Source organism: Amborella trichopoda, chromosome 2 (assembly GCF_054954075.1).
Source record: "Amborella trichopoda isolate Santa Cruz 75 chromosome 2, AtrichopodaSantaCruz75HAP2 v2.0, whole genome shotgun sequence".
In the NCBI taxonomy this organism is placed as follows: Eukaryota; Viridiplantae; Streptophyta; class Magnoliopsida; order Amborellales; family Amborellaceae; genus Amborella; species Amborella trichopoda.
The window spans coordinates 68637767-68650300 of NC_142337.1; the positions used below are offsets into that span (position 1 = coordinate 68637767).

The 12534-nt window shown below is 35.9% G+C and overlaps 1 protein-coding gene across 1 annotated transcript; it reads left to right on the forward strand.

The window, feature by feature from the left end:
• The first annotated feature begins 6620 nt into the window (after positions 1-6620).
• Positions 6621-9599, forward strand: IRX12 (Laccase/Diphenol oxidase family protein). The gene is made up of 6 exons (XM_006840207.4): positions 6621-7086; positions 7173-7324; positions 7462-7706; positions 7801-7929; positions 8004-8954; positions 9098-9599. The coding sequence occupies exons 1-6, from the start codon at positions 6997-6999 to the stop codon at positions 9226-9228; spliced, it is 1698 nt and encodes a 565-aa protein (XP_006840270.1). The 5' UTR covers positions 6621-6996; the 3' UTR covers positions 9229-9599.
• The last annotated feature ends 2935 nt before the right edge of the window (positions 9600-12534 follow it).

The window sequence follows — 12534 nt, forward strand, 5'->3', positions numbered from 1 at the left end:
TCTCTTTTCCTTGTACAATCACACCTGTCACAATTTCATTGGAATAGCAGATGGCATCATTTGCTGTTGTGATGCTCCTCGAGAGATTACATGAAAACAAATGTTTTTAAATATTTAATTATAAATAATCTTTTAGTGTTGATTTACTATAATATTATTTTGAATATGTATATAACGAGATCGTTTATCTTTGTATACAAGGAGGCCACAATCGTAGTTCATTGTTGGATTTAAATCGGGTGGTTGAAGATGTGTTATTGTTTAGGTACACTACCAAAAATAAAATTTTTCAAACTTTGTTACACACTTTCATATATTGGATTTTACAGTCGATGGATAAAAGTGATTGTGACTTTCTTGTGAAAAAAACTAAATAAATATTTAATTATCTAATATTTTCTAGTCAATGTGACAAGCGAGAGGTTAACCTTGCTTGTGCATTGTACCATAGTTAGCAAATCGGCATTTAAAACATGTTGGAGGTTTTATTCGTAAGAATAATATAATTATATAAAGAGTAATGATCATATGAGATCCTCCCGCACTCATATGTGTAAAACCCCAAATTATCACCATTAAATTTAGCACAGATATCTAAAAAAAGTATCATAAAGGTGTGGAACTTGATTTTTCTAGAGATCTGTGTCAAATTTAATGGTGTTCCTTTAAGATCCTGCATACATAGGTGTGAGAGGGTCTCATAGGATCATTACTCTTATATAAATCCCTATCTTCATATTAGTAGGCACTATTGGCATTTAAACGATGTCATATTAGTAGGCACGATTGGCATTTAAATTTTTCTCTTAATTTATTTTTTATTTGCAGGATAATAGATTACTTTTCAAAAATAAGATTTTTATAAAACATCGAAAATTTTCACTTAATTTTATTTTGTATTTGCAAGATAATAGATTATTTTTCAAAAATAAGATTTTTATAAAACATCGAAGATATTTTTAATTAGAGATCAATTATAATTTGGCAATATAATTATTGCATTTATATAATAAATCAAAGAAGATTTTAAGGAAAATATTTAAAGAAGGAAAAAAGTTTATGTAAGGACCTTGTCAAAAAAAGAATAAGTTTATATTAGGTTGCAACCTTAAAATGTAGAATAAAGGTGCAGCTCAAAAATTGATCATAAAAAGTTGTTTTAATGTTAGAAAACTTTCTAATCGATCATCTTGACATCGAGATATATGAATATAAAAAGAAAAAAAGATTTCGAGTCATAACAATAGTGTATCTTACAACATATTATCTAGACTGTCCATTTTTAAGAATTTCAAGTGTTTATAGATCTACTTGATTTGACCCATATTTGAAGTTTAAGATTTTATAAATAGAGATGGAAATAGATTCTCGAGCCATCCTATAATTGTTTTGTACCAAAATTATATTTATGATAAAATTTGAAGGTGCACCTTAATTTGATTGTTTAATGTTGCAACCTTATTCAAACTACACCCTTTAAATAAATAAATAAATAATAAATAATAATAATAATAATAATAATAATAATAATAAAAGGAGTTTCTAAAGAGAAAAAACAAAGGTAGGGAGAGAATCTAAAGAGTTTAAAAGGGTATGAGAAATTTAAAAACTCACACTATAATTTATTTTTATGTAATATCTTTGTTTGTGAAGGTGGTTAACTTTGCTTTTATTTTCCTATAACTGATGCAGCCAAATATGCTATTCATAATGAGATTGAAAGAAAAATGAAAGACGTTAAGATATTAAGAAAATCAGTTTCCAATTAGGTAATATTTAGCTACTTCAAATAAGCAGTAAAGTAACAAAAAGCGCGCCCATGTAAGGGAAAAGTTCATATATCTAGACAATTAAATTTGAGCCTACCTCAAAACTTTCATTAGAAGAGGTTGTTTTGAAGCTCAAATATCTTCATATTGATCATCTCGACATCAAGATGCATGGACATGAGAAAAAAATGGATTTCAAGTTTTGAAAATAATGTATTTCGTAAAGCATATTTGAGCCATCAATTTTCAAGATTTTTAAGTCTTCATAGATCAGTCGATCTGCACTATTTTTGAAGCTTTAAACTTTATAAATAAATATAAAGATATATTTAAGTCTATCACAAAGATTTTTAGTATTGAAACCACATTTCTCAATACTATTTGAAGGTAGGGTCGAATTTGATTGTGTAGAGCCTAGGCTCTAATACAAACCGCAACCCCCATATAATGCAATCCAATATCCACGTGGTCATCATAACCCATAGCTTTGATGTACTCACCGTCCCACGATGGTTTGGATAGTGATGGAGGGGAATGGATTCCATTGTACAATTTATTTAATAATAATATTTCTCTGCTGTCTCTCCGTCACCATCCAATCGAATGACCGAGCAGTGATAAACCACATGGTTTTGTTGAAACTGTGACCATATGGATCGGATTTTATTTTCCTGACAACAATATAATAGGGTAGAAAAAATTGGACGTTTATGGATGACGTCAATTGGAATATAGAATATGTGGATTCTTTGAATATTTGATGGAGGACTAAGGAGAAGCACATGCTTTTATTTGTCTGAGGTGAATAACTTAGCAATATAGGAGTTATACTAGCGGCAATGGACCCAACCAGACCAAGGGTAAACCCGACCACGTGTCTGGGTATGGGTCTAATTTTTTTGGACCCGACAAGTACATCCAGATCCGACCCGTATCTGTAAACTGTTGGAGATAAAATATTTTACTTTAATCCCTATTCATTTTTGCGTATTAATGATCGTATACAATAAGAACGTGTATTCAACTTTAGCTATTAAACGACACATCAGACGGCTTGAAATCTTATGATATGTGATTGTGACCTTATTGCTAATAATATGGGTATGTGATGATAAAAAAAGGGCCAAAAAAAAAAAAAGAAAAAAAAACTCATAACCATAAGTAGCAATGAACCCGAATTTTTCATTGCCCATATTTTTAGTGGAATATCAGTGGGATGTCCAATGAATAGTTGTCTTTTGAACAAGGTTCTATTGTCCTTTTAATGAAGTATTCAATTTTGGAGTGCCCTGCAGCATGCAGGCACCCTAAAAAACCCATCGAAATTATGAATTGAGGACTCAAAATACTGCAGATCAATCCTCTGGACCTAAACAATTATGGATCTTTAAAATGAGTCCTATAAATGCTACATGTTGCAGTATTTTTTTGGATTCTCTGTTTCAATCTCCCATGGATCCATCCCTCTTATATAAACTGTTTTAAGAGCACTAGATTCCATTGTATGGGAAGGGACAAAAAAAAAAACCCTAGTAGTTTTCATTGAATAAATTCTCTTGGTATTTTATGGCTATCCGTTTGGAAGTCCTAAAGGATTATAGACCATGAAGTACAGGACAAGTCAAACAAAGACAACAAAAATAATTGAATAAGTGGGCTACCCCCTTCAAGGAGTATATATTACCATTTATCGGGTGAGGTTTGTATAAAGTGCTCACCTTATACTATACAAGTAAGGCTCATCTCTAATTTTATTGGAGGATGTAGTTTTGGTATCGAAAACTTTGTGATGGCTTGAAAATCTATGTTCAACCGTTATTATGAAATTAAAAATTTTAAAAATAATGCAGATTAAATAAATTTATACACGCTTGAAAATCATTAAAATAGACGGCCTAAATAACTTGTTACAAAATGTACTCTTTTCAGTAGTTGAAATTCCATGTTTTCTCTATACCTTACATCTCTATGTGGAGATGATCAATTAGAAGGTATGCCAACTTCAAAACACTCTTTTCTACTAAGTTTTTGAGGTGCACCTTACTTCTATAGTATATGGTTGTAACCTTATATAAACTTTTTTCCTATTTATTTCTTTTGGTTTGCAGCATTGTTCCAAATTGTCATTATCGACAAAGGTGATTTTCAAATGAGTGTTGGGTACTTTATAAACAGTACATTTTCGTCAGCTCCAAGATTGCACAAATGGCATTTATTTTTTGGAGGTCCCATCTAGGTCTTTATGAGTACAAAATTATTTTATTTAAAATTACTCATCTAGATTGTAAGAAGAATGAGGGGCATTTCAATAATTTGAACCCCCATTATACCTCACCCAAATGATGAAAATACTCAAAGTTATTTCACATTACAAATAGGAAACATGCTATTCAGTATTAATAATGCGGAACAAGCATACTATATTTTTGTAATTTGATACATACAAAGCATTTAAGTGCAAAGTGATAAAAACAAAAATATCCTACTTGTTCTGCACCACTAATGCGACACCTTGCGTTCTTGTTTGTATTGTGGAATAACTAAGGGTATTTTCATCATTTAGTTGAGGTTTCTTAAGGATCAAATTACAGAAATGCTTATAATTATTGCGAATTTCAAATACAAAATAAAGGCAATTTGGGTTTTTTTAAGTTTTTTTTGAGGAGGTATCCATTTGAAACTAAAAAAAAAAGATACGACCTCAAATGTTAATGCCGATAATTTGGCCCTTTCATGATGTTGTAAGAGGTTTCATTTCCTTTAATGATATTTTCCCTCTTTTTTATGCACCGGTCTAAAAATAACAAACTTATAAATTTGAGGTGCATTTTAAACAGTTTTGTTTGAAATGGCTATTGCTATCGTTAACCTCTCGAAGTGGAAACCATCTTTACATAACATAACAAATAAGAAATCCATAACAGCAAGGGATATGGTCATCTAAACTGTGCCCACCTCCTAGTTAGAATTAGTAGACTATGCCCCCTCCGAGTTAGGAAAAATTTCCCTATTGGGCAATTAATAAATCTTAACAAGCAAATAAGGAGAGGAAAACCGTGCAGGTTACATAGGAGAAATGACTTAGATCCTACCTAGTTTCAGTCCAAAAGAGAAACTCAAGAGGAAGCAGATCTGTGTTTTTAAAAGGAAACCATCAATCATAAGCTGCATTGGAATAGAAACAATATAAGAAAAAAGATTCATGGGGATAAAATCACTTAAAGTATTTCTTGTAACACAACCAATATATGGGGATAACACACTCGAATGCAATTGAGAGGTGATGCAAATCTGATTATCATCTAAGAATTATATTTACGTTAATGAGAATATCAAATTCAAGTAACCATGCCAAAAGACATCATTTTCATGACTCTTACCACATATGAACATGAAACATGTGGCACTAATCAATTTGTACGTTGAGACATCACCATCTATCATTTCGATGGATGGTGATGGAGATAGGGTGGCAGCCACCATTGAGGACATCGCCAGCGGTCCATCGATTCGATCGTGCGATCGCCCTATCAATAATCTGCTGTTATTAAACGTACTTTGCTTTTCTTTTCTTTTCTTTAGAGGAAAAAGATTTGGGAGGTTCCCGCAGGAGTAAATTGTATATTTCAGTAGTCGGCCAAAACACCATTTTTGGATGCTCCGTAACTGTGTGAGCCAGACTAACAAATCATCTTTATCCATCTCTAATAACAAATCAAGTAACCGAAACCAAAAAAGAAAAAAAAAGGAAAATGATTTGGAGATCATGAAATGCTTCGCACCAATTCTTGCTCCTAAGGTCGATTCCAAACCATCCATTTGATGGATGATTAGATCCAGCAGCTCTTCAAATTAAACACAACGTAAGTCTCTAAGTAGGTGTGTTGCTTGTGGGACTAAGCATACAACTTGGTCCCGCAAACCACCATGTACAACACCTTTGTTTGAAAGAAAAGTCTGGGTACGTATTTCGAGGGAAATTGTTAAATGACATGAGCCATTCTTTTTTTTTTAGCACCCACCTTCCAAAGAAGTGAATCTCTATTTGGCGGTATCTTTATTGCTGGACCACAGCAATGAGTGAAGTGGACCACAACGTGTGACTCCCTCATATCACCAACTTCAACTGCTTTTCTTCCCATCTACGAAAATAAGCAAATTTATTGTATTTTTTTGGTTAATTTTTTTTCCTTCCCAAATAAAATGAATAGCCTTCCATGTTAAAAGATAATGGCTTATTTATAGAAAATAATTGTGAGAAAACCTAATCTTTGGAGTTTTGTTTTCAATGGCCGGTGTTGGAGAGAGACTATTATTTTATATTGGTGGATCACATTCTCTGGATCACTACTTAATTTGATAAGATTAGAAGGCCTATGTCTTTGATAAGATTGTCAAGATAACAGTGTGGAACACATGTATAGGCCAAGAAAAGGAGTACGGCTGTTTACATTTTCTCAAGGCACAATACTAAATTTTATTATTCCCCATTAAATAATAATATATATGGCATTAAATAATGGGTTTTATAGCCAGCAAACAAATAGGTTGCTGTCGAATGGCGAGCTTCTACCCACTGCGTAGCTTAGGTTAGAATCAAGTTAACCCTACTTACATTTACCCCAACCACAAAAGGAAATAAAATAAAACAGAAAACATCTCATCATCTTTTTTTTTTTTCTTTTTTTTTTCTTACATGCCACGTTTGTTTGAATAAGAATTTCTGAATGGCAACACCCAACACCACGATTTAACAGAAGATAGCCAAATTTCAAAGGAAATTGAGATAAATAAACCAGTCTTGAATATGCAGCGTGTGCGTTTGTTTGGGACGTTTAACATATAACACCAATACCAACTTTTATGTAACCAGCACACAATAATAATAGTAGGAAGTAAAAATACAGAAGGGACAAATAAACAAAAAAATAAATAAAAAGAAGGAAGGAGAAAAAAAAGCACCCCCACCTCCTTTGCTTCTTATTTTTCAAGACTCCTCTCACCTTACCTAACTGCTTAAAAAGGACGGCGCACCCAAACCCTCTTTCCAGATACTGAGTTCCAACAAAGGGTCACTTTATAATGGTGAGATGAGCTTGTCCCGCTACAGCACCTGCTCTATACACGATAAAGAGGAGAGGAGAGGAAGAGAGGGGTTGAAGGAAAAACAACACGACACCAAGAGAGAGAGAGAGAGAGAGAGAGAGAGAGAGAGAGAGCGAGAGAAATGGAGTCTAGGGTGGTTCGGACCCTCCTTCTGGTGGCATGTTTGCTTCCTGCTCTGGTTGAATGCAGAGTTCGCCATTACAAGTTTAATGTGAGTGCTCTACTTTTCTTTATTTTTAAATTCAGTGGGTGAAGGAGTTTGAGAAGAGAAGAAAAAAAAATGTATGGTGATGACAGGTTGTGGTCAAGAATACAACGAGGCTGTGTCAGACGAAGCCCATCGTGACGGTGAACGGCGGTTTCCCGGGGCCGACTGTGTACGCAAGGGAAGGCGACAATGTGCTCGTCAAGGTCGTAAACCACGTCAAATACAACTTGTCCATCCATTGGTAACTACTCTGCACTCTTTCAACACATTTTTCTTTTTCTCACGACATTTACATTTATGTAGTAAAAGATAAATGAAGTGAATTAGAAAGAGCAATAGCTAGCTTAGCTTGCAATGAGTGGACGTGCATGTATGCAGGCATGGGATTCGGCAGGTGCGGACTGGTTGGGCAGATGGGCCGGCTTACATTACACAGTGCCCCATCCAGACCGGCCAAACCTACACATACAACTTCACCATCACTGGTCAGAGGGGCACATTGCTATGGCACGCTCACATCCTCTGGCTACGCGCCACCGTCCACGGCGCCATTGTCATCCTTCCCAAGCGTGGTGTCCCTTACCCCTTCCCCAAACCCCACAAGGAAGTCGTCGTCATTCTCGGTAAGGCCATCTACATTTCATGAACTGCAACTTCGCCTTTTTTTTTCTCCTTCATCCTCTCCATCTTCAAAGTTGGTGCAAACAAATTTTGCAGCGGAATGGTGGAATTCAGATGTCGAAGCAGTGATAAATACCGCCATGAAGTCTGGTGCGGCGCCGAACGTCTCTGATGCCCACACCATTAACGGCCATCCTGGCCCCTTATCCAACTGCTCTTCACAAGGTAACCCATCCTTTTTCCTTCTCTCCTCTCTGCCTTTTGCCGTTGCTCATCTACTGTTGCATGCATGGACGCAGGAGGAGGTGGCTTCAAATTGGAGGTGGAGAGCGGGAAGACGTATCTGCTGAGAATCATCAATGCTGCACTCAATGAGGAGCTCTTCTTTGGTGTGGCTGGCCATCCCCTCACCGTTGTGGAGGTCGACGCCACGTACAACAAGCCATTCACCACCACAACGGTACTCATAGCTCCTGGCCAGACCACCAATGTCCTCCTCAAGGCCGATAAGTCAGGAGGCCGCTACATTGCTGCTGCAAGTCCCTTCATGGATGCCCCCATCGCTGTCGACAATGCCACTGCCACTGCCCTTCTCCACTACACAGACACCCCTTCCTCTTCCTCTGTGAGCACAACATTCGTCTCACTTCCCCCTCTCAATGCCACACCCGTCGCTTCCAAATTCATGGACTCCCTCCGCAGCCTCAAGAAGCCACCAAGCTCGAGCCTTCCGCGCCACAGCCGTGTGGACCACTCCCTCTTCATCACCGTCGGGTTGGGTATTTTCCCCTGTCCCACCTGCACCGCGAACAATGGTAGCAGGGTCCTGGCAGCCATGAACAACATCAGCTTTGTGATGCCGACCTTCAACCTCCTCCAAGCCCACTACTTCAACATCTCCGGTGTCTTCACAGATGACTTCCCCGCCAAACCCCCCACCCCCTTCAACTACACCCAGAACCCGACCCCACAGAACACGAGCATTGTCCTCTCCAACGGAACCCGGTTGTACAGGCTCCCCTTCAATTCCAGCGTGCAGGTCGTGCTCCAGGACACGGGCTTCATTTCTCCTGAGAACCACCCTGTCCACCTCCATGGCTTCAACTTCTTCGTGGTCGGAAGGGGCATCGGAAACTTCGACCCCAAGAAGGACCCCGCCAAGTTCAATCTGGTGGACCCCGTCGAGAGGAACACTGTCGGTCTGCCTTCCGGGGGATGGACCGCTTTCAGGTTCATAGCTGACAATCCAGGTTCCCTTCTCTGCTCAACACTCTCAGTTTTTTCATTTCCTCTCTCTCCCTCTCCCCCAACCTCACACACAGAGACTTCTTATTCTCTCTTCCTAATTACTACTGATCAGTTTGGATGTTGATGTCTAAATGTTTGTGCACAGGAGTGTGGTTCATGCATTGCCACTTAGAAATTCACACCACATGGGGGCTGAAGATGGCTTTCGTGGTGGATAACGGCAAAGGCCCAAACCAGTCCCTCTTACCTCCTCCCCCCGATCTCCCTAAATGTTAATTTACAAGAGACCCAATCCCTCCAAGAGGAAGGCGTATGTATGAAAATAAAAACGGGCAAAAGGAGTGAGCAACATACAAGAGTTTTGCCCAAAAAAGGAGGGACTCTTTTTTTGGCATGTTAGATATATTCATACATATTTTTCCGACGAATGTCTTCTGAGATCATCCATATCCAATATATATATATAATTTTTTTTTTTTTTTTTTTTTTAATATCATTTTGGATCACCCATATGAGCTCAAATGTAGATGTGTAACAACCCCATCATATTAAGGGAGACATGCAAAACACTTTCTTTCTACTTTTGGAGTTAGTTTATGTATCAAATTGTGAGAATGTTTTCAATGATATTACAAACCATTTCAATCTGTGTACTGACGTATGATTCCGTTTGTTTCTCCTCATCTGATACTGTTAAATGTATACATACACATTGTTGGTTTGCTTAATAAGTGGGTGAAACGTTAAATAGTTGATATTTTTAGGTCAATTTCGACAAAACGTCATTTGCTTATTTTATGTTGATTTATTCAATGTCCTTGGGGTACAATTATAGTGGGCAAGATGAATTGAAAAATGGAAAGGCAAGGATGGTTTGTTAATGAAAACATTTTCTTGCTTGGAAAGTGTATAATTGTAAGGTTTCCACAAGGTCTATACTGCTCAACTAATTTTTCAGAAGAAAAATAACTTGGAACTTTACGCACGCCTCATTCATTCTAAGATTTTGTGTATGCATTTGCATATTTTCTTTTCTTTTTTCAGATTGCATTGTGAGGTCTAATGTGACTGATATGGAAATCACAGTAAACCCTCCCCATTAATAGCAACATTTTGGGTACGGAGGAACGTTAAATGAAGTCCAAGTACTAGGCTGGGGTTGTGAAACCATGTCTAAAACCTCCAATAGTTTCATATAATTTCCTTTTATTTCATACTACTGAATAATCGTTGTTTTGATTTTGTTATTTTCCTTTTCGGAGCATATCAAACGGAGACATTTTATCTTCTTAATTGTCCTTTCTAAGCGTTTTTTTTTTTGATTTGCATTCCATTCATTATAAAGAATATAACTGAATCGGTGGTTTCGACTCTCCGGTTCTCGAGGGTGCTTTTGCTTTAAAAATAAAAATTAAGAAAACTCGATGGAACTAGACGAGACCGGAAGCATTTTAGACCCTAACTGCTTACCATTGGTTACGAGCTGGCTCACTTATTATCAAATCAATCATACTTTGTTTTTGGGCAGGGTTAAAAAAAACAAACCAGCCTTGGAATCCAGTTAGGGCCAAGTCCGAGTAACCGGTTCCACCACCCTAACCATGCAGGTCTTAGCCGGCCCAAAAAGTGTTAAAAAATAAATAAAAATCTGAAAATATATATATATATATATAAGGTATATTAAAAACATGATTGAATAAAACACATCTAAATGAAGTTGAAAAATAATAAAAAAAATGGATTTTAAAAAATAGATTGTGCCCCGGGGTATGGTGAAATGTTTTCAAAAAAAATGGAAAAATAAAAAAATAAGTACTCATGGCGTACAAACTTTGCCCAAATGATAAAAAAACATTCAAAAACACATTACAAATAAATTCTTTATTTTTTGAGATTTTATATATTTATTTTTAAATTTGTTAATACCCACCAGACCACCAAAACTGATCAAAAGTGGATCAGCCAGTGCCCGATTCCGATTTGACCAGCCGATTCCAAGTTGGACCGACAGAGTTTGCAAAAATTGGTTTGGGGAAAGCGCAGTTTGGTACCTATTTATATTATAAACAGCTCCCTAAACGGCTCGTGTTAACATTAGAGAGATGAGGGACCAGGTTATATCCGCGAAGAGGCCAAGACAAAAGTGGTAAGAATTCGTATATAGAAGGCTTTGGTATAAAGAGGACCGACCTTCTATTTTGATTGAACATTTGCTCCAAGTCTAGGCAAGTTATTAAATGGGCAGGACCATTCTTTCTAGATCTCAATCTGATGAATTCATTATCTTTATTCCTTTTCTTTTTTTGAATGTCAGAATCCATTATCTTTATTGATTCAAGATAAGATCTAAGTGCTGATAATCCTCCGAGAATATCATACACTTTGAGCATTTTGCCCGTTGGAAATTGGTGACTGAAAGCCAAAGAAGGAGCTGAGAATTCATGCTCTTTTGCAAATCCCACTTTCATTTCCACACCAACTTCATTTATTTATGCACTTTCTTTTCTTGAGTTGTACAACCTTATTTGGATTTCGCTTTTCACGACAACAATTCTTATTCGGTCCAAATATGAAAGCAGTTTCTTTTCAAAGGAAAATAAAAAAGGGGGACCCACAACACAAGGAATTGTCGGCATCTCCCGATTCGTAGTATGTACCAAATCTATGCTCACAGTGTGCATAATTTGAGGCGTGCGCATCCACCATCCATCCCCCTTTGGGACGATGGGAGATAGTGGATCCATGTCGTGTCTATATGAACTCGCATATATTATGATGCTATGGTAAATTGGTAATTATAATATGTATGATATGCGACCATTTATTTTTGGTACAAAGATGTTACACCTCACTTTTAATTATTTAGATTTTCAAAAAAGCTTTCATAACAGTCGAAAAATTTTATTTCAAACTATGTGTCTAAACCAATGGTTTAAAAAGCGGATCGGTGACCCGGATCGACAAATCGATAATCCGAATCGAGAATCGACTGAATCAGTCGGATTAAAGCTTCAAAAAAATCCGAAAAAATTATTAAAATTCATTATAAATGTTGTTTTTTAGGAATCCAATAAAAAATGAGGGTACTACATTATTAAATTTCTTTTTTGTTATCAATTTGTGAATATTGAGATGCTCTTTCCCTGTATAAACTTATTTTAACTATTAAATTGGCATCACATAAAAGAAAAATCATAGAATTATCAAAGATAAAATATATAATTATATATGGACTATTATAAAGAGTAGACTAATCAATAAAAGAATGGCCATTAAAATCTCCTTTTAGCGAAAAACCCTAATCCGCTAAAAAAACCCAAACTATTGCAGCCTAACTAACTATAATCCAAAACTATTACAACCTCACAAATTATAATATTATATACTGAAATTATAATTATTAGTTTACATTTTATAATTATTTTATTAGATAAATAATAACAAATTAAAAATATTTTATAATATTATCTAATTTAAAATGTATTATTGACAACTGTAAGAAAAATAGTACATTACATGATTTATAATGTAAAAATTTATAAATAAAATAAAAGATTTGGTTATCAATGTAAAAATTAATAA